Source organism: Paroedura picta, chromosome 2, assembly GCF_049243985.1.
Source record: "Paroedura picta isolate Pp20150507F chromosome 2, Ppicta_v3.0, whole genome shotgun sequence".
NCBI lineage: Eukaryota > Metazoa > Chordata > Lepidosauria > Squamata > Gekkonidae > Paroedura > Paroedura picta.
This window is the reverse complement of record NC_135370.1, coordinates 47,777,052-47,800,611: the sequence shown is the minus strand read 5'-3', so window position 1 is coordinate 47,800,611 and position 23,560 is coordinate 47,777,052. Positions and strand designations below refer to the sequence as shown.

Here is a 23,560-nt window from a genome sequence, read left to right as displayed (position 1 = left end):
ATATTATGGATTTTGGATTGGAGCCAAGATGATGGACAACTTAGGTTTCCTGATAAATTCATGGGTAAGGTAACACTCTGGGACAAGTTGGTTTCAAAAGCCCTTAACAGCTAGACTGGAGAAACACCAAGAGTTGGTCTACATGCTCATTTGATATGATGTGCTGTGAATTATCATATGCCTGCCGATCATCAGGCACTTCCCCCATGACTCAGAACACATCTCTCCCAATAAAGGAAACCATGGAAGGGATGCGGATGAGGAGAAGTAGTACCTACAGAGAGGTGGCAAAATAATAGGGGCACAGGGCAACAGTTATTTGTGGGAGCATACTGATTTTTATTTCTTTGATTCTTTACCTGAGGTACTCCACAGACCAATAAGCCAAGATTATTCACCTGAGGCACTCCACAGGCCAACAAAACTTCACAGCACCATAATCTGCAACCTATTCTCCAGAAAAAAACTGGTTCTCTTACAAAAACAGTGCCTCTGAAGATAATTCTGGTCAGGTGGTCAAGAAGGATACCATAGTTCAGGCTTTCTCAATTTTTTTACCGTTGATAAACCCTTGAAACATTCTTCAGGCTTGAGAAACCTCAGAAGTGATACAATTGTGCGGAATATGGTTGGGAAGCAAAGCTGTATACATGTCCACTCAGGGCCCCTCTGATTCCCACCCCTCTAGGCCCATCGTTGGCCATTTTGGGAGGATGGGGGAGGCAGTTCGACATGACCAGATGTGGTCATATCACCTAACAAACATTTAATAAACTTAAAAAATATATTAAAATTAACTCTCATCCATTCACGAAACACTTCCAATGTTGCCAAGAAACCCCAAGGTCGGCAAGAAACCCCAGGGTTTCATAAAGTCTCAGATGAGAAAGCCTGCCACAGTCAGTGGTAAGGAACACCATCAATTGGTCAAGGAGAAACAACAGGGATACACTAGAGCAGGGGTAGTCAAACTGCAGCTCTCCAGATGTCCATGGACTACAATTCCCAGGAACTCATGGGAATTGTAGTGCATGGACAGCTGGAGGGCCACAGTTTGACTACCCCTGCACTAGAGCATTTGGCCACAGTGATCCATGCAACAGTCACTTCCAGATTAGACTTCTGTAACTTGCTCTGCACGAGCCTTCCCTTGTCCTTGACTCAGAAATTACAGTTGGTACAAAATGTGGCTGTTAGGGTCCTCACAAGATCACCTTGGATGGCCTATATCCAACAGGTCCTGAGGCAGCTGCACTGGTTGCCAATCGTGTACCAGATCAGGTTTAAGTTTTTGATACTTACCTTCAAGGCCATTTGTGGCCTGGGGCCCACATATCTGAGGGACCACTTGACTCCTTATGCCCTTCACAGGGCGCTTTGTTTTGCACATTGTTGGTGGTTCCCGGTCCACAGGAAGTGTGCCAGGCCTTGATGAGTCCTGGTGGAATGAGCTCCCAGAAGAGCTGAGGGCACTGTTAGAGCTACCACAGTTCCACAGGGCCTGCAAGATGGAGCTCTTCCACCAGGTATTTGGTTGAGGCCGAGCTAGGAAGATCTGGGTCCCTCCGCTAGTGTACCCAGTTGTGGCTTCGGAAGAGATTACACTGCTATTAGTGTAACTTTTATTCTGTTTTATGGGTTTTATTGTAAACCATCTCTAGCTGGCCTGGCTGGGAGGGATGTTCAACAAATTCAAATATAAACAAATAAATATAAATAATCAGGCCAAGGCCACCATGGCTTCTTTCTATATTATATTCTAGCTGAAGCTCAGATTGATTGTTAGTTGTTTATAATTCACACTGGTTCAAATGCATGGATAATCTCGTTAGCAGAAGCCATTAAGAATGGCTGACACTGGTAAGCAGCTTACAAACATTATGGTGCTTGCCTGCAGCCAGTAGTGTGATCTGTTGGCATCAATCATTGGCATGACACTTGAATGTTATCTGTAATGTTTCCTAGGACCACTTATCCTGGTAAAGGCAGAATTAAGGGGGGGGGGAGAGATGAAGCCAAGACCATTCTTACACCTGACAGTCAAAGACTTGCCATGGTTACTGTTTGCAGTTTCGCAAAGCCAGTGGAAGTTTGATTTAAAAAAATAAGAGGAGAAAGAAAACCCCAAATAAGAGCAACATTTGCACATGAACAGACATTGCATAATAATCAATAGACTTTGGGCAGCTGTAGCAACCCAAAATGATGTGTGAAAACACGTTGGCAATGGCCATCTGGAGCAGGCAAGGAAAAGAAACCTGAGTCAGCCCTGGCTCATATCCCCCCTTGCTGCATTTTTGTGTCTCTGCGATTGCTGCAGCAGTGGGAACCAAGAGATGAGTGGGCAGGCAGAGAGAGGAGAGGGGAGAGAAGACCAATTAGATGAGCAAGTACACAGAAGTAAATGTGACTGGGTGAGGGGGAAGGGAGGAGGACCGCGGGAACGGAGGAGATGGGGAAGATGAAAAGCAGAAGCAGAGCCAGAGGAGGAATTGGAGAGAGGAGAGGAGACTTTCTCTCCTCCAGGTTTACTTTTGTGGACCAAAAAGGTCCACAAAAGGAAACAGAGTGCTCCCTAAGGATTACCAGGCAACAAAGGCAAGGCATATCACACACACAGCTCTCATTAGCCAAAGCTGACATGGAGTTTACTCTTCTTGAACTGGGTGGGTCTTTCTCACGTACTGATAAGGATAGCTGTGCTGTCATTGCACAAAGTTCAGGCAGAGTAGAAAGGTGATTGAGCTATTTCTGGTGAGGGTCCTAAGATACTCCTTTCTGTACATGATCAGCAGTGTTCTCACAACACAGCCCAGTTTTAACTGGAAAAGAGGAACTGTTCGTTCTAAAGGAAAATCACATTAGGGAGAGAATTTGCTCTTTAGAGAGGAAAAGGAGGTATTCAACATTAAAAGTGCAAATTATAAATGTACTACACAAATGAATATTACCTTTGGAGATGACACTTTAACATGAACTATAATCGGAGCTAAGGATGTCTTAATAAGTTGTGCTGGGTGATTGATTGTATCTGCATCTAGAACAACCAGCTGTAAAGACCGTGCCAGTTCAAAAATTCGTTCTATCTCACTCTGCACTTCCGCTGCAAAATAAAAACGAGGACATCATAATTGCCATAAAGCAAGTAAAAATAGCTACATTGCCATATAACAACCCATCCACAAATGCATCATAAATCTCCCTTTTATCTTGCATTGTCTCGTTCGTGTAATTATTTTACACTATACCTATCTCCCCCCGCCCTAACAATTCCTGATTTGTGGCCGCAATGATGCACACCTTAAAACTGGAGGCTCTTGGCCCTCAGTGGAGGCATTTACCACCAATAGGAAAAGGCATACTGAGAGATCTGCCTGGCAACAAGTCTGGACTGACTTTTTCCTGTTGCTGGGAACACTCTGACAGAGGGCTATGTGGCTGTGCCACTCTTCCTGGATGACCTACCTTTGCAGGGCTGCCTGCAGGAGGCTGCATCCTGGTCCCCAAGGCAGGCCTCATAGTCCAGCTGCCACCTGCCACTAGGGCCCCTGCCTGCCTCATGGCCCAGTTGCTCCATGGAGCTGTGGCTGCCAGTTAGAAATGGTCAGCCTCGTGGCCCAGCTGCCTAATGAAACTGTGGCAACCACCTTGTGTCCTGGCTGTCCCCTACAGCCGCAGCTGGAGGATGCCAGCCTTGTGGCCTGCCTGCCTCCTGGAGCCACTGCCACTGCCTGAGGGAGTGGTTGGCCATGGCAGTGATGCCATCCCATGTGGGCCACGAGCAGGCACTCTGGGTACAGGTGGCGAGCTGATATCGGGCACTGCTGAGACTGCCACGCCACTGTCCCTGAAATACCCACAGGGAATTCCTATTTGCTTTACTAAGGAAATTGAATTTGCTAAGCAAATAGTGGCTTCCGTGGCTGTTTCAAGTTTGGAAAATGTACAGGAAGGAAGGCTTTCTCCTAAGGCACTGCAGTACCGATTCAAATCGGGTCCACACATACCTGGGAAATAAGTTTCAAGAATGAAACTCCCTGATCAGGTGTGACGTTCAGCCTTGTGTCGAACACAAGGACTTTATCAGGTGCCCTGCCCTGCCCAATAACCAACCCTGCCAAGCACTTCCAGCCAAGAGCTCTGTGCAGCCCTCCTTTTCATTGTTCCCTGCCAACCTATTCCTGACCTCAGGCAACACAAAACTGCATAGACAGGAATGCAGGGATTCTTCTGAAAAAGCCTACATTAGCACAATACATCATTTTGCAGAGGTCCTTACACAGGATTCACACTGAGGAGTTATTTCACTGGAGAACAAGAAACATAGAAAGTAAGATGAAATACAGGCAGATTTACTTGCAAGGGAGATGTGAAAAGGAAAGCAAAGGTAGAAAAAGGGTTTGATCTTGGGGCTAGGAACTAAGGTTGAGATCTCAAGGCAAGGATATCATCCATTTGGTTTGAATTGGGACACATTCATTCCTCCAAAATTGGGAATCACGTGTAAGAATGCGATGTGCTGACATCTTACCTAAACTAGATCTGGTGTTCGACCTCTCAATTATTGCTCTCTTGCTTGGATTATTAAGAACAGACCTCTTTGCAAGGGAAATGTCAGCTGTCACTCTAGTTATTGATATCCTACAAAGAAAAACACAGGACAGAACAAAGAACTTGTCAATGTTTTTGTACATAACACTATGGCATTTGCAACATTTTACATTCAGAAGGAAATGTATCCACCAGACGCTGGCTTTGGCTGTTTATCAACAAGTTAAAGCAGTTACTGAAGTAAACACACATTTGGATGAGGCCAGGACAAGGAACAACTGTGGCCCGTCCCCCAGCCAACACAGTGTCACCTTGCAAATTCCCTCCCTGGTATGATAGTTGACTGTGGATAAGGGAGGTTCAGATTTTGCCATTTTTTGTGCTCTGTTATTGGGGGGGGGGTGATTGGGTTTTATTGGGGATTTTATATTATTTTATGTGACCCGCCACGAGTCCATGGAGAGTGGTGGGATATAAATTGAATAAACAAACAAGCAAATAAATTCTGAGCAATGACAACTGGCCTCCATTACAGGAAACCTTTACAACCTCCCCCTCCCCCCCCCAAAAAAAATCACACAGTGATAAAAATTTGTTGCCAAAGAATATAGTGACAGCCACAGAAATAACAGCTTTAAAAGAGGATTCTATAGAATCTTGGGGGAGAAATATATCAGAGTACTAGATACGGTGACCGAGGGGAACGCCTACTTTCATAGACACTAACCCAGGAGGCAATGTCAGGGAAGGGCCTGAGTTTCTACCACTGTTGTTGGCCCATCAGAGGAATTGGATGGCCACTGTGTGAGACAGGATGGTGGACTGGATGGACTATTGGTCTGATCCAGTTGGGCTCTTCTTATATCTTATGTCTTTAACATAATTTAAAAACAGCTATGTATATATGTGCCTCTCACATGCATGGCAGCACAACCTTCCATGGAGATAAAGAAACACAATATGTTATTTTTTTTTAAATAAGGGATCTTGACATTATAGCAATGATTATGTCGAGTGCTTTGCCTACACATGCAAATAAAGAAGGAGAAATTCTCATGTAACCAAGTGGGAGTTCAAATGAGATCTCTCGCTATACAAAGGTAACACAAAACAGGGGAGGAGTGCCTTTTTATTCAATAGTTATATCAGTACATGACTGAATTTCATTGAGAGTGATTTCCATGTTGTTTCTACACTCGCTATTTGGTCTGGAATAGACACAGTTTTTTCACTCACATGTGATGAAGAATGTAGGTAACACTCTGTTGTATTATAATTGTCCTCTCAGGTCTGATTTGTGATTTTCTGACACAAATGCCCACAACAGTGCCTGCTTTGGATGGGGAAAGTGCTGCTGAGTTTTTTTTTTAGGACAACTGTCTCTAAATTTTCCTTCTTCCTCTCTGCTTTCAGTATAATTACTCCCAGTTCACTCATGGCTAGCCACAGTCCTTGTGAACTAATGATTAAATATCAATTCTTATTCTCTAGAGCCAAGAGAGGGGACATCTTTAATACAGCTTTTCTATCAGCAGAATTTGTTCTTTCAAAATTACCACAGTTTCATTTTTAAAAAAAATACAAAACAATGAACACTTGCTATAAAAAAGTAGTATTTAAAAGCTCTCCCAAACTCCCCAGCCCCAAAACCAGATCACTATTTTTTTCCCAATAACAATATCTACATCCTTGGGCAGTGGGGCCTGATTGCTTCCAGGTTAGATTAATGCCATATAGTCTGTGGAGTGAAGTCAGTTTGGAAATGGCAATTAGCACAAAATGCAGCAGGTAGACTTTATATCTTCCCCAGAGCTTGAAGAGTGGATACCAGGTTCAACTCAACATGCTGGTTCTTGCTTTTAAAATCTAGGACAGGGATACCTAAAAGACCACCTATTCCCATGTGGAAGAGTGGAAAATCAAACCTGCTTCTTCATATTAGAGGCTGCCACTCTTAACCACTACACCAAGGTAGCTCTCAAAGGACAGGCTATTAAAGACTGTCTTGGATGTGGCGTCTAGCCTTTGGGGCCAGATTAAGATTCTTTTTGTCCAGGAATTTACAGATTTCTTGATTGTGGCTCTTGCTGTTTCTTGTTTCTGCTAGCTCTGACATCTTTTAAAACTTTGGTACACCTTTCCATCCTCAAATAAATGTTTGGCTACCTTTTTCATAAATTGTTCTATTCTTCAAAATTTAGTTCTAATGTTACTACTTACTAATTAATTCACAAAAGCCGACCCGGATATAAACCGAGGCACCCAATTTTACCACAAAATCTGGGCAAACTTATTGACTCGCATATAAGCCGAGGGTGGGAAATGCTCCATCATCACAGGCTCTCCCATCCAGCCTCCTCCCCCCCAACAAATACAGAAAAGTCAAGAGGCTGCTGCTGGTTTCTGTACCCCACTTTTCACCCACAGAAACTAAAATAATAGTTTGGAAGAAGTGATTAAGAAGAAGGGAAGACAAAAGGGAAAGAAAGATCAGAGTCCCTCAGTCAAACTGTTGATGTCCTACAAGCTGCCAGAGCAATGATTGGCTGGCTGGAGCAGGCTTTTATTTCAATTATCGTATATACCCGTGTATAAGCCAAGGAGGGCTTTTTCATTGTGAAAAAGGTGCTGAAAACTAGGCTTATACGCAAGTATATAGGGCACTTTATTGTTTTTCCCAGTATATTTTGCAGTAATATTGTTATATTTATTCTGTTTAAAGATTAGCTATTTACTGTTTACTTGCTTCAGTGCTATGAACTACCTCAGAATGTTTTGAGTTGCAATATATACATAGGTTTGGATCCCACCTAGTGTTTTATGGCTGCAAGACATGTGATTTTTGCTCAGTGCCCCCCCCCCCCGGGAAGCTCTATACTTCATCCAAAGCTGAATCTCTCATCCCTCCAAAGCAGCATTTCTGGGGGTCTTCTGCATTGTCAAAAGAGTGGGGGGCCGCCCGAGGGGCGAAGATGCCCAGTAGTTCCCATTGAGTGCCACACTGTGGTGATATGTCTTGTCTTCCCACACACCTGGCAAATGGCGTCCTGGAACTTGCATGTGTGGCGTGCATGTGGGCCTTGACAGCTGGCACAGTTGGCACAGGCGTGAGGAGCAGACTGACAGTGTCGAGAGGCCTCGACTTGGTCAACCTCCTCATCACTCTTGCTGGTCACTGGGGAAGAGATGGCCTAATGGTGGACCCCCTTTGCTCGTGGGCAGTGCTGAGCATAAGGGCTGTGGCCATGCACCTCCCTTGTGTCTGAGGCGGCAGCTTCAGCAGACAGGACTTCCTCAAGTACTGTTTTGAAGTTGTCGTCTCTCTTGGCAAGGAGGCAGTGCTGCGTGCGTTCATCTTGGAGGCCACAGTGCAGGCGGTCCTGCAGCATTTCCTCAGTGTCATGGAAATTACAGAACCGCATACCGCTCCGCAGGGCAGCCATGAACTCAGCTACAGTCTCACCTTCATTCTGGATATGCTTGTAGAAGATGTGATGGCTGGCGATGGTGCTGGACTTCAGTCTCAGGTAGCCATCTAGCCAGGCAATCAGGTTGATGAATGTGATGGTCTTGAGGCGGGCAGGTGCAGTCAGATCCTAGGTAAGCTCAAACATGGCGAACCCAAAAACACTCAGGAACATGTTGCGCTGGACATCTTGTTCCCAGATGTTGTTGGCCAGGAAATGGAACTTCAGCATTTGAACATATTCCTCCCATTTGGACGGCTGATTCAAAATAAAAGGCTCTAGGCAGCCTCGAGTAACCATGTTGGTTCCTACTTGAGTGAGTCTGCTCTCCAGCAGCCGTCAGATGGTCCAGTCCCCAGAAGTCTGGGCACCGACTGGGTAGAGATTCAGCTGGCAGCTAGTCTCCCCCCCCCTGGAAGGCGGGGCTCCATGCCAGTGAAATTCAGTGGCTTTGTCCCTGTTCAGACGGTGGGGCTCTGCAGTGGCAACTTGTCCCTCCTCGGTCGGCAGGACCCCGCATCTGCAGTGATTCCAGTTGCAAATCGCTTACTTGCACAGCTTGCTAGCATTGTGATCCCATTTTGGTTGCTGGTGTAAAATATATGGGTTCAAGATCCACATGACACTGGAATTGTTGCAGCTTTCTTTAATTGTGAACATACATGATACAAGCAGCACCAAGACTTCACTTCGCTAAACCCTCCTAAGATCCCAGCATATACACACAATGAGAACAATGGGGCCGGCCAGGGCGGTGAACCATTGGCACAGACCCCTTGGTTAATTTAAACTGATTGGCTGTTGCGGTGGCTGCAACAGTTAAGAGTCCAGGTCTACCCAATCCTACCATGGACCACTTGTTCTGTCCTCTGTAGCAGGGGTAGTCAACCTGTGGTCCTCCAGATGTCCATGGACTACAATTCCCATGAGCCCCTGCCAGCAAATGCTGGCAGGGGCTCATGGGAATTGTAGTCCATGGACATCTGGAGAACCACAGGTTGACTACCCCTGCTCTGTAGAATCGCTCTTGTGCCCACATACACAACACCAGGTCACCCAGCTGGCTGCATGTGAAGGAGCAGGGAATCAAACCTGGCTCTCCAGATGAGAGGCTGCTGCTCCATGCTGGCTCACTCCAGCTCCTTGTCTTAACTGCCAGACCTCAGCCTTGAGCAAGACACCCATTCTGTATAGGTTTCATGAAGACCTGCTTATGATGAACTCTCATTTTTGCGCCTAGCTGATGCTTGTTGGTTATGAGGCTCTTCAGTATCTTCCATGTATGATACAAAAATACACTTCACAAAAGATTTATTCATAGCAACCCTTGACTTGCCATTGACAGTTGCCATGGTTTCCTATAGGAAAACAATGACATCCAGTTACCATAGTCATATGCTGTTCCAAAAGACATCTGACAGCAGCAGAGACAGAACACCTGCTCTGTGTCCCACACTTAAGATATATGCTTGTTTTGGAAGCTGAGCAATAAGATGCAAAGAAATAATTTTAGGTAGTTCTTTGTCAGGATCAACAGCGAAGTTACCAGAGAGAACCAACACCTCTATAGACAGACAGCTCAAAGGGAGGGCACCTTTCCCTTTAGAAATGTTTCATCTGCATATAATGATAGTATGTGAAAGATTTGTTCCTGTCACCTTAGCTGTGAATACAGAAAGACTGGAAGACTAAAAAATATTTATACCATGTTTTATTGCTTTTGTATTGTCTTGGTCTAAACTGTAATAAATATCCTTAGCCATTATTCCTCTTAATATTTGTGAAACAGCCTAGGGGGTGGAATGTGTCCTGGGTGTCTGAGTTGCAATATGGCCAATCAGGGTACAACCAGCAAAGCTGACTGGCCCTGCCCCTTTAGCTCCCACCCTCCTTCCCTGGACTCTAGCCTCTTTGCTCTCCGATGTGCCTCAGTGCCTGGAGCCAGCAGCAGGCAAGGGGAGAGGGCCCTTGGCAAAGGGTCGTGGTGGAGGACCTGCTAATGGGGGCCTCCCAGCCTGCTGACTGCCTGCTAAGGAGCTCTGTCCCGGGCATGCTAACGAGCTGGGCAGCCCCTGCCTGCCCCATTTGATCCGGCTGCAAGTTGCTCTGGAGTCCAAGCTGCTCAAAGCCGCCTTAACCTGCCTGGCCGGAGGGGGGGGGAGGCTTTCAAGGCTCATTCTTAGGAATGGGTTTTGAAGCTAGTATACTATAATACTTCCTAACTGTCCCTGTATGAATTCATTCCAGCTCTCCATATCTTTATTTATTACCTTTATATACACTGTCCCATGAGGCTCAGGGCGGTTTCACATGAAACATAGGGAACAGGAACAATACAATACAGTCGTGTCGGAATCCAGGGGGTTTCACAGTCTTGGTCCTCCCCAGAGATGAGTGTTCTCATAGTTAGTTAGCGGTGTAATTAAGTGTCCCTCGTGTATCCGTACTGTGGTGTCCAGGGAGTTTATTTGTGTAGAGTAATTCATAGTTAGGTTGATGGTGGAATGGAAGTTAAAGCCTGGTCAAATTTTTCAAAAGCTTCTTTGCCATGGGTTCAGACAGTGAGGGGCCGGGTAGAATAACAGTGTTTACTGATATATTACCTTTAGTCTCCACTGCCCTGATTGTGTGCATGCATGCTTGTGTGTGTGTGTAACGTGTTGTCAAGTCACAGTGGACTTATAACATTTCCATAGGCTCCACTGCATGCCTCTGTGTTTCAACACTAGACTTCCTTACTGTATCGCTTCAACCCTGCTAGATTTAGTGAGATCTGGGCCATCCAGGTCCAGGCAATCCATATGGTAGTCTCAACTAATTGGATTTATGTTAAATGTGAAATTTTGGCCTGAAGGTGCCAGCTGTACCAAAAAGAGAGTCCATGAAAACAACACAATGGTGCTTCTCAGCTGCCAGGCCAAAAGAGCTGCAAGTTATTTCAGCATGCTGGATCGCTTCCCCTCCCCCCTCCAAAGGGGGAGAAGAGATCAAGCATGCGGAACTCACTTGCAGCCATTTTGGGCTGACAACAGGGCGCACATACTCATCAGCTGTCAGCCTAAAATAGCTGCCAGCCCAAACTGAACAAAGGTCCATGAAATGTTCAGAGACGGTCCCTCCCCTGAACCTTGGTTTGGGAAGCATGCACTGGGGCATTTTCATGGGAAAATCTGGTTAGTGTCTCTCTAATCAGGACCTATTATGATTACAAGGAATATATGGGTAAATCACCAGGCTTTGACACCAATACAAAAAGTACAAGAAACCAGGGGGATTTGACATTTCAGCTATAATTGGAGTCAATAGGTGGAGTCTGAAAATCTACAGCTTGTTTAAAAAGTTACACCATATCCTCAAGGCCAGCTGTCTGAGCAGCAATCACATTCCTCCTTCTGGTATATTCTGAAGACACAGAGCTCTATTTTGGTACAAGGTCTTTAATTTGCCACGCTGGGGAAAAAGCAAGTCAGTGTATTCGCATTTTAACAGGGGTAGCAGTAGGGGCTTTTGGGGTGATAATGTTTTGTTAATGCAGTGTTTTAGTGCAAATATTATGGGATGTAGAGCCAAGAGCCCCTCGGTATGCATGTGTGGATCATGCAAGACTTGGTTTAGCTCAAACTGCTGTCCTATAACGTCACTGGGATTAAAGGCATTGGGTAAACAAATGGCAGATGAAAGACACTTTCTAGAATAGCAGTAAATATCCCACCAAAGCAGTTAGGTAAAATGGGCCATCATGGGGTCTTCAAGGCAACAGATGGGTAGAAGTGGTTTGCCATCACCTTCCTTCATAGCAGCCCTTATCTTCCTCTGCATTCTTCCATCCAAGTACTAGCTACGGCTGACTGTTTAGCTTTCAAGCTCCGATGAGATCAGGTTAGGTTGGGCTCTCCAGGCTGCTCCCAAGCAGGTAAGCAACGTGGTGATCCAAAATGAGCCCCATCACGTTCCTCACTATTAAATTCTGCTTCTGTTAAAACTTGCATAGCTGCCTGGTTCTCATCCTGCAGCACCAAGCTATTTTCAGATGTTCCCATTAAATCACATTTCCTATTGCTAGCTGAAGCTGAAGTACCTTAGACTCAGGAGAGACCTACGCTCTAAACACTGAGAAATGTCATGGATCAAATTTGTATCGCTGACAAGGCCCCATTTTGCAAAGACAACCAGCCCAACTAACTTGCATTTCTCGTTCAGCTGAAACCTTTCCTCCCTAAGCTATACACCACATTAATATTTTAACATTATGGCTTTGATTACCCCTAGAATTTCTGTGGGTACAAGGAGGGATGATTTATACCAATCTTTTTTCTTGTGGGAGACTTTTTAAAAATTTCCAGTTTTATTGCAGGGTGTTAGAAAAAAGCTGAGAAGCTGTTTAGGATTATTTATTTACTAGAGGCCAAGCCCGTTGCACCCAGGGAAACAACGGGTGCTAGGATGCACACCTGCACTGTGGTCTTCCTGGGGGCTGGCTGCATGGCAAAAGCTCCTGCCCATCCCTGGATTCTTGAAGCCCTGCCTTCAAACCTCAAGGAACATTCCTGACTCAGGGCTCACCAACCTCCAACTGTGGCCTGGAAATCTCCTGAAATTGGAAGTCATCTGCAGACTATAGAGATCAACTTCCCGGGGAAAAGTGGCTGTTTTGGAGGGGGGACTCTGAAATGACAACTCATCTCCAGGCTCCTGGAGATGAAATGGCTTGCTTGGGGGGGGGGGGGGGGCTACTTGGGACGGGGACTCTCTGGCTTCGGATCCCATGGAGGTGCAGGGATTCCAGGCCCCAGGTGGGAAACAAAGAGAAATGCTGTGTGGCAGTAACTGCTAATAACAATAAATATCAAATAATTAATTAACTTGTCACAATTTCTTCCTTCAATGAAAATATTTAATTGATAGCAAAATTTGCTTGAAGAACTGAAAACCTTTCAGTCTGTACATGCTTCATTTCAGTTCAATATCAATCAAAAATAGTTGTACGATACAATCAACCATGAAAACATAAGTTGGCAAAAAACTTACAGCGGGTTTCTCAATTACTGCCTCTGTCAGCTTTTCTCAACTTTTTTACCATTGAGAAACCTCAGAAGTGGCCAATTCCAATGCTTTAAAGTGGCCTTCTCATGTAACCATTCCAATAATGCTACAAGGTAATCTTTAAAACTTTAAGTTTTTAACAGCATCTCACTATATAAAGCATAAAATTGTCCCGTAGGCTCACAATCTCTAGCAGAATTCCTTTGCTGCTCAAAGGCAAAAACCTCATCTCCACCCCAAACATTTAGACATAATTGAAATGCTTTAAAGGTGCCATTTCACAAAAAGCATGACAGATCCCATATAGTATTTAAACCACTGGGTCCCAAGGAATCTAAGGAGAAAATATAAAAACTTTCATGTTGTAACAACAATTTGTTGAGATCCATTTGACGATCGGGTGCTTGGTTTTAATACCTGAATGTCTGAACAACTGCCATTTTAGCTCATTGTTAAATGTCTGAATGTGTGCTGTGGGGTTGAGGATTTTGCCTTTGAGCAGTTAAAGAATTCTGCTAGAGATTGTGAGCCTATGGGACAATTTATATGCTACATATGATAAGGTGTTGTAAAACATTTTGCAAGTCTTAAAGATTATTTTGGGGCATAACTGGAATGCTTATAACTATATTTTGATACATATTGATGTTTTGTTTTATAGATACTATTGATGGATATACAAAGTGAATAATCATTGAAACAACAGGTGATATTTCCTCTCTATAAGTTTATTGATATTATTGGAATTATTAGACTATTATTAAAGTCTGATTTGTGATATTATATTATAGGTAAGCCGCTGAGGAAGAAACTATTGAAAACATGATATTGAAATTGATGCAAAATTATCCAGAGCCCATTTTGGCTTTTGAGTTTTAGCCTTATTTTGGTTATTATTTTGGTTATTATATTTGGTTATATATGGCTGATATAAAAGCCTGGACTAGGTTAAGTTTTTGATTTTGAAATATTATGAAAATACAAATTTGGAAATAAAGAAGATAATACAAGCCACCACAAATCATTTTTTTTGCTCTGCTAATGTTCAACAATCGAACCCTCACAAAAATCATTGTGGTGCAGTGATTACAGTTTCAGATTAGGATCTGGAAAACTTAAATTCGAACATGTGTTCTGCTGTGACAGCTCACTGGGTTACCTTCAGTCAGTCAAACACATTCAGCCTAACTTACCTTAGTTGGTTATTGGGAGGATAAAATGGAGGAGAGTCACCCATTGTGAAGAGAAATGGGGTATAAATTAAATAATACATATAGCTGTAGATGAGGGCAGATAAAGCTAAGTTGGCTTGTGTATGAGAAGGAGAGAAGGAAGGAGGGAAAGATGAAGATATGGGTGGAAGCCTAGAACAGGTGAAAAGGGAATGGTATTGGGAAGTGGATACAGGGGAGAATGTGGTCCTCTCCTCCACTTTTTGCAGGTTCCCCACTGTGCAGCTGGACACAGCATGGCTGCCAGCACCATGCAACTCAGGCAGATTTTCTGGGAAGATGCTACTGGGGCAGGGAAAGAAGGAAAGCTTGAAGACAGGGAACAAGAAGAGGTAGATTGGCTAATGGATGGGAAAGAGAGAAAGAAAAAAGAGAAGGTAATAGGCTATAGTGGATTTCAGAAAAAGGAGAGAGAAAATAGTGGAGATGGAGAAAATGAGATGATTCCTGTAAGTCCTTGTGAGTTCTCCGGTTGTCATTATATGACATTCAAAATTTTTATTTATTTATTTATTCATTTGTTTGTTTATTTATTTATATTTTTATACTGCCCTTCCCTACGCCTGGCCCCTGCTGTGGATCCTTTGATCCAGAGATTAGTACCATATCTGCACACCTACACACCTGAGAGAACACCCATCTTTGCAAAACAATCTGAAAATGAAAGGGCAGAAGACTTTCATAAAGCCCTACCCACCAGCCAAGATGCTGCAACATTATATTGTGAAGTCTCAGCTGACATTTTGAGAACATATAAGTCAGGGAGGTGGATGATTAATTAACTGAAGGGCAGTGAGTAGATGCAGTAGCAGCCAGGAGGGGAGGCAGATCAGTGGAGAGGCAGGGGAAGGAGAAGGTAGCTGGGAACTAGGCAGAGCAGAAGGAGAGGGCAGGTAAGCAAGTGAGTGGGTAAGAGGAGCAACAGTGAAGAGCGCTGCTACCAGAATTTCTATACCCCAGGAGGGAAGAGCAGGGTACCTCAGCTGCTCCCACATGGACCAGGCTGGTGGAAGCAACAGCACAGCAGATAGACAGGGTAGGAAAGGTTGCTTGACCACCCACTGCTGGCCATCACATGAACCAGGTGGTGAAAGTGGCTGCTCTGGGGGCAGGCTAGCTGGCAAGAGACCAGTTCAGTAAATGAGTATCTGGTGAACAAACTGGGAGGGAGGATGGGATCCCTCCACAAGTCTCATGGGTCCCCTGCTGGTCCTTTATATTTATAGTTACTGTCAATTTTAAACACACATGTGCCCAGTGAGAAATTTGTCTTAACAAGCATTTTATAATTTCTACTAAAAGTAACTTATCATTCAACTACAAAAAGTATCTTAACATGTAACCTGGTAAAGATGGTGTGGAGGGAGGAGACCATGCCTTGGGAAGACAGCTGTGTTGCCTGACATCTTGTTTCTTGGGTAGGGCTTGTGTCTCTTTCAAAAAATGCTACTTCCATTTCTTCCCCATCTATTTGTCAGGAATTGAGAGGGTCGGATGCCATGATCTTAGTTTTCTTGATGTTGAGTTTCAAGCCAACTTTTGCACTCTCCTCTTTCACCCGCATCAAGAGGCTCTTTAGTTCCTCTTTGCTTTCTGCCATTAGAGTGGTATCATCTGCATATCTGAGATTGTTGATATTTCTCCCTGCAATCTTAATCCCAATTTGTGACTCCTCTAACCCCACCTTTCTTATGATGTCCTCCGCATACAATAGGCAAGGTGACAGTATACAGCCTTGCCGATCTCCTTTCTCAATTTTGAACCAATCAGTGTGTGTGTATCCTTATCCATTGTTGTTCATCTATATATTTATGAATCAGCCTAGAGGGTGGGACGTGTCCGGCTGTCAAAGTTAGAATAGGGCCAATCAGGGTGCAGCCAGCTTTGCCCTGATTGGCCCTGCCCCTGCAGCTCATGCCCTCCATCCCTGGACTCTAGCCTCTTTGCTCTCAGACGCCTCAGTGCCTGGAGCCAGCAGCAGGTAAGGGGAGAGGGCCCTGGGCAAAGGGTCGTGGTGGAAGGCTTGCTAATGAGGGCCTCTTGTCCTGCTAGGCTGAGCCTGCTAAGGACCTCTGTTCCAGCCCTGCTAACGAGCTGCCCAGCCCCCACTTGCCCCACTTGATCTGGCTGTGAGCTGCAGCCCAAAGCCACCTTAAGCTATCTAGCCCAAGAGAGGGCCCTTTCAAGGCCCGTTCTTAGGAATGGGTTTTGAAGCTAGTGTATGTATGTATGTATGTGTATGTGTGTGTGTGTGTGTGTGTGTGTATATATATATATATATATATATATATATATATATATATATATATATATATATATATATATATATATATATATATATATATATATATATATATATATATATATATATATATATATAGACACACACACATATATATACATTATTGGCTGATGTGACTACATATGGTCAGGTCGACCTGCCCCCCCCCCCAAATGGCCAGTGATAGGCCTGGAGGGGGTGGGAATAGAAGGGGCCCTAGGTTGGTATGTACACAACTATGCTTCCCAACCATGTTCTGCATGATAACACCACTTATGGGATTTCTCAAAGCCTGAAGAAGCCTGAAGAACAGTAAAAAAATTGAGAAAGGCTGGTCTAGGGTTTACCCAAGGAGTATTTACTAAAGTTCAAACTAAGAAAAGTACATCTCCTCCACAGAACCATTCCTTTCTTCTCCTTCCTGTAACACTACTAGTCAGTGTAACACTACTATTAGATGGACTGAAAACTACCCAGAGCAGGACATATCTTGTGGGAAAGAGAACATTCAAGAAAAGCAGCTTAAATGAAGCTGTGAAAAGTAGAAGATGAGGCTGAAAGGGAGCAGAGATTTTGAACAAAAGGCTGAAGTCAGACCTATGAAACCATTGGGCATGAAGCCGCCTTTCCTACAAAGCCGGCAACAAGGAATAAAATACCTACAATGATCTATGTTTGGTTTCAGCTAGTATAGAAAGCCACCAAGTTCTAGCCTCTTTGCTGAAGCTCTAACAGAACAGAATCTGTGCAGTGATAGATTGCAGGGTCACCAGATAGGATTGCCAAAAGCCAAAGTTTAGCTGTATTTTAATGGCAAGCAAATACACAGAGACAGCACTGAAATATGCATCTGACGTCATCTGGAACAGGAGAGAATGTATTTAACACGTGGGGACATGAAAAAGAACCTTATTTTTCTCACCTCCCATCAAACCTGTGCTTCAAGAAGTCAAAGAGGGCTTTCTGCATCATGTCCGTCACCTTGTCAGGGATGAGGAAGATGGAGGAAGGAAGATTGACAACAGAGAGAGAGAAGCCCAAAGGAAGAAAAAAGGGGAAAGTAAGGACATTGCCCTTTATACCAATAATAAATGTTTCCACTCCAATATTGTCCATAGGTTAGCTCTCCTTTAAACTCAAGGCTGTCCAATCATTTCTTGCTGTGATGACACAATTAGACAATGCAACAAGTGGCTGCAGGTTTCCTGATTGAGCCCAACATTTGCTAGTGGAGCAACATTTAAATATCATTTGCTCTGCTATTTTCATTCACACACAAATAAAATAGGTTGCGTAAAATATTATGGCAATCCATCCCTGTTATTATATCCGTCTCCAGAGCTTGCCAGAAACAAGCAGAGTTTCAGGGGTTAGAGGCCAGGAATTAGTCTGACTAGAGTTTTTGACCCATGGAGAAGGAAGTGTGTGTGTGGAGGGGAGTGTGTGGGGGAGACACACAAGATATTAATTAAAATGAATTTTCTGAGCGCTCTATTGATTGTCAGCTTTAGAGGGTAGCAGCAGGGTTTCACACACGATGAACCCTCAGTCTGAACAACCACAGAACATCTGTTGTTCTTGCAGGCAATAGTTCTTTTTTATAGAAACATTGTTTTTGCAAGTGTAGGCTTCTTTTTTTTTGGGGGGGGGGGGGTCCGGCATATAATCATTCTAATATCCACCTCTTTTATTTATGGCATGTCTGCGCATGTGCACATGCTCTCTATGGCTGGGTCATTGCTACATCATTGCTGCATATGGGTCTTATCATTTACGTCATACACAAAATACCTGCAAGGAAGTTTAGATAAAGAGGCATTTAAACTAGGATTTTTCTATCCAAGTACCACATTGCCCCATTGGCAAGCATCTGATGAATATTTCAGGTTTCAGAGCCAATGTGGTCTGGAGAGTTGACTAAGCAGAGTTGACTAAGAACTGTGTGCTGGGGGGGGGGGGGGAGTCAGGCTGCCATTGTAGAAAGGGCAGGTAGAAGCCCTTACAGGTACACTCTGCAGAAGCCCTTACAGCCACAAAAAAACATCAGCCTGGATCCAGGTCTTGGGGGAGCGGGGATAAGTGCACTCTCCAGTTATAATATATTGTTGTAATTTCCCCATAAATGCCTGAAGATTCCAAACTCCATGCATAATGCTAATAGAGGCAGAAGAAAATCAGCTTAAGTCCTCGCCTACCCTCTCAGTTCAACCCTGCATGTAACCCTATCCATGCCCAATTGTATATGTGTATGTGTACACACACACACTGAGATAAAGTAATAGCACATCTAAACCATGCTATCATAAATTATAGAGAGAAAATATTTGTAGAACTTAAGGGTGAAATCATTAAATACATCATTTCAGGACAATTTAAATGCAATGCCATTTTCAACCAATTTGTTTGTCTGAAGTACAATCAATTAAGGAGTTTCCAATTTTATTTTATCGTATCTTTTACTAGCAGGCTCGAAAATCAGAAGCGAGACTGGGCAGAAGGGGGGGGAACCCTTGGAGGAGGGATTTATAGGAGACAATTTGTGGGCTCAGAGAGGAGGTAAGCACACCCCAAACCCAGCTGCTGATATTCTCCAAGCCTCACCCTTTCACTACTGCCACATTAGTACTGTTATCAGAAAATGTGGACGACACACTTGCAGATACAGTTTCTAGTTTCACTCTTAACACACAGTTCAAAATGTCACCTTTGCTCTTTTCTAATGCAGGAATGACCTGTAAGAAATTATTTCAATTCCTTCTTGCCTTCCTTTTAATGTTTTTGTAATTAAAGTGTTTAAACATTCAGGTATCACATATTTGTGTATAAATATTGCTAGAATATTTTACACTTGGTTAATAAATTTAAAAAGTAAAAGATTAGCTTATTTTGGTGCTTTTCTAACTTATTTCAAACCTGTTGGGGGAGTGATCTGGCTTCTGTAAGGTTATTACTTTAAAATGAAATAATAAAGGGGAAAGTTCAGAAACCAATGGCGTTGTGGGCACCAGAGAGGCAATGTGATGTACAGGTGCTACGAAATACGGGTCACAGTACTGCAGACACATTCTGCATACTTGCAATAACTATAGGATCTTCTGCTTTAAAAGCAGCACTTACAGAAACAAACTTTCTGAATATATGTGTTCCTCAAATTCATACCCCAGGAGACTGGTGGATCCCTAACAGTACAGTAGAAAGTGTTATGTATTTATGCCCTCAGTAAGCTCTCAGCTGGTTTTAATGTTAGTCACCTTTATGACTGTTTCCTTTATGTTTTAATGTTTGGTTCTTTTGTGATTTTAATGTTGCATTGTTTTTAATTTGAGAGCTACTTTGACTAGGTCTCTGGAAGAGAAACATGTGAAGTTTCTAATGGGGAAGGGGCTGCCGGGGGGGGGGAGGGGCTGCTGCAAGGAGAAGATCGGTAACAATTATTTGCCTCCACCCTATGTGGCAGTGAATTCCATCAGCCAAAAAAAAAAAAAAACCCTTGTTAGGATCCAAGAAAATACATGTGATAGAGGACAATTGTGATTTCCAGGTGATAAAAAGACTGCAGTTTGTGAGTTGGAAAAGTGTGATATCACCAAATAAAGACATGCTGCCTTGAGGAAAGGCACATGGAACCTATGTAATGAGCAGGTGACACCTATGCATTTGTCATGTGATATCCAGTCATCCAAAAATGAGGGAAGAGAAAAAAGTCACAAAGGGCACACACAGAGAGTGAGACAGAGGGGACAAGTATGTTAAATAAGAGAGTTTTCTTTGAATATTGGAATTCCCCCTCAACTAAATATCTTGTTTTCTAGTTGTCAATAAAAGCTGCCAGTAAGCTTCTGACCATTAGGTTGGGTTGCCAGTAATTGAGTGTCAACCAGAGGGGGGGAGACCACATCAATGACACAAATCCACTTCTGGTGAATATCTGCAAATGACATCACAGCATTGATGTGACAGTGACACAGTGCTCTGTGATTTGGACAAAATCGAACAGAGTTCTGTTTGTATCTTAGAGATCACATTGATGATATAATTTTCGAGTATTTGTTAGAAGAGGCCTTACACCATTGGCGCAGTACAAGTATTTCCCCCCCCCCAAATGCACTGTCAAGTGGTAGGGGGCAAAAAAGAGGAAGGCTTGGTCTCCCTCCTACCTTCAGGCCATGATCCAAAGTGATTCATATATCATTCAGATAAATGTGTATAACTTTCCCCCGCCCCATGACCCAGGGTATTTTGTGCCATTAAAAATAAGTGGTGAACACAAGCCAGGCTGTTCCCTTCCTCTATCATTCTGCAATGTTTTGCTTTAAAAAAAACTCCCACAGTTCTTCAAAGGATATATGTGCCCCCTTCTAGCCGAATATATTTTCTGCTTTATTCATTGGATCGTATGGCACTTTTAGTAACAAGCTTCTAAAAGCTGCCTCGGTCTGCCACATGGGGAAGGGCAATCTATAAATATTTTAATAAACAAAGGGCGATTTTTTTAAAAAGCAGAGAACACAAATGCCACTAGTGCAAAACCATCTATTTTGCACACACAGTTCTTTGATTCCTTTTATCCCCCTCCATTAAGTGCCAGCTGGCCATTGTGCTATTGGCCTATTTTTGAAAGGGTAAGTAACGGTTAAGCACAGAAGAGACTTCAAATTTTTAGATTCTGCTCCAGATAGGAAGTTACTACATTCAAATAATGGATTATACATTTTGCTTAAAATATTTTGAAGATGGCTAGAGAATTCAGTTCAACAGATGCAAATCAAAGTGTGTACCTCATAGCCTTTTAGCGAGGGGCCAACTAGGACAACAGGCCTCATGGATGGTACTACATCATAGGGAGGAATATGTTCTGTCTGAGAGAAGAAAACGTCCAGTAAGGATATAACAATGAACAGATTCTATGCAAATTCTAGCAACTACGGGATATAATTAATATGCTTACCACTTTCTGTTTCTGTTTTGCTGGAAGATAAAAAAATATATTTTGTTTAATCATAAAGCAATCATACAAAACACAAACATACACATTTAATACTATGGTAGCCAAAATAAGCTGAAGACTAGCAAAAATGAACATGAATCTGTTCATCAGTTTTCCTCCAAGGGGCAATGATGTTTAATGAATGCATTCAGTTATTCATTCCTTTCACAAAAATGAGATTATTATTTCAAGATTCTACTCTCAACCCCACTGAAATAGTATTGTCTAGCCAAACCCAAAATAATTATTTCCCCCTTAACACTGTGGGCATTTACATATTTCATGGTTAGTGGTTCCCCCATGCCTGGGCTCTCTGTCTAAAACAGGGGACAGCAAACTTTATCAGTCTATGGACAATTATGGAATTTCTGATACAGGGTGACGAGTGCAAACATAAAATGTCTGCTACAGGAGGTGGAGCCAACCACAAAATGGCAACTGTAGAAGGTGGAGCCATACACACAGTGAAAGCACAAGTGCCGGGGAGAAGATGTGTAACAAATAATACACTATGGATAAAACAAATACTGTGGTTGCAGTTACCTCCAAAACAATGTTGTTTTAATCTGCATAGATAATCAGATCTTCATTGGCAAATCAGAAGACCTGCTAAGCAACAGGCCAACATGGCTCCACTAATTTTCTAAAAACACTTGACACTCACATGCAGACCCCTGGCTAAACCAACCACATTAACAAGTATGTTTTTCTCACAGGGCCAATATTTCTGTGAGAAAGATCCTTAAGTCATTTAGTTACAACCCCTACACAAGGGGGTTGCTCACATATCAGATTTTGCTTACATATCAGAAGCTCCAACATAGCTGGAATAAAAGACACCAGTCAGTACTCTCCTAGTACTTTGAAACAGAAGTCAATTGTATGCGTGCTCGCTGGATAGCACTCAATAAATACCACCTACAAATTTTCTGTGGTAACTATTAGGAAAGTCCATTTTAAAAGTGGACAGGGGGCCTCAGAGGCTAGGGAAGTGTGGCAGGGCTCTGGCGGAATGTGATGGAATACATGTGGACAGCCACCCACAGACCCCTTGGCTTACCTCCTGTTGGCTCTTTCTCCTGATGGCCAGTGCCTGAAAGTGGCATGGAGGAAGAGAATGGGGGTTGAGGGAGAGCCTTTGATTGGCCCTAAGTGGTTGAGTGCTGTTACCCTATTGAGGGCATGTCCCCCAGTGAGGGCCAATCAGAGGGTTGGCCTGTTGTCAAAAGGACCATGTACTTTTTATGTGGTAAGATAAAAAAGACAAACATGATTTTAATAGCTTCTGTTTATTTTAATAAAAGCATGCACCTGAACATAAGTCCTAGCATAAGTCCTGCTACCAAATGGACAGACAGTGCAGGAAATTTGAACAACAGATTGTATTATACAACACAACTCAAAATAATGTTGCAGAGTTGTAATTATTTTTCTTTAAGAGGCATGAAAACTCACCGGTGGAAGTGGGAGTAGCTCGAAACGTTCCAGATACCATTTCTCCAAGGCTTGAAGAAGAATTCCCACTTGATTTCCTGCATTGTAGAGATGCCCCAGTTAATATTGTCATGAAACTAAAAAGGCCTTCTGGAGGAAGGAGACTGGCTGACTCCCTAATCCCCCTCCTAGTGAGGCGGTGTGCTAACAACTCATGACTGATCACATCATATGCGGCCACTAGATCTAAAAACACGAGGATAGCTGAACTACCCCAATACAGATGGCACCGGAGGTCATCCATCAAGGTGACCAGAAAAGTCTCCACCCCGTGGCCAGGACGGAAGTACGACTGGTATGAATCAAAGACTGAAGCTTCCTCCAAGAATGCTAGGAGCTAGTCTCCACCAGGTAACCCAGAAATGCTACGTCTGAGACTGGGCAGTGCTGGCAGTAACCACGGATCCGTCAATGGTTTCTTCAAGAAAGGGTGAACTACCGCCTCCTTAAGCCCTTCGGGAATTTCTTCAGATGACAAGGAGAGGTTGACAATATACCTCAGGGG

General features: G+C 43.4%; 1 protein-coding gene across 6 annotated transcripts in view; it reads right to left on the bottom strand.

Moving 5' to 3' along the window:
• The window catches only part of CACNB4 (calcium voltage-gated channel auxiliary subunit beta 4), a 225,686-nt gene that overhangs the window by 32,435 nt on the left and 169,691 nt on the right, over positions 1–23,560 (bottom strand). For all 6 annotated transcript variants that reach the window (XR_013228081.1, XM_077320034.1, XM_077320039.1 and 3 more), the window contains 6 exons: positions 23,017–23,093; positions 21,523–21,542; positions 21,353–21,433; positions 17,497–17,555; positions 4,532–4,641; positions 2,952–3,103 (listed from right to left, as the gene is read on the bottom strand). Coding sequence is in view for 5 of the 6 variants with exons in the window: in XM_077320034.1 (XP_077176149.1) it covers positions 2,952–3,103; positions 4,532–4,641; positions 17,497–17,555; positions 21,353–21,433; positions 21,523–21,542; positions 23,017–23,093 (499 nt within the window). In the remaining variant the exon portion in view is untranslated. The remainder of the gene's footprint in view (positions 1–2,951; positions 3,104–4,531; positions 4,642–17,496; positions 17,556–21,352; positions 21,434–21,522; positions 21,543–23,016; positions 23,094–23,560) is intronic.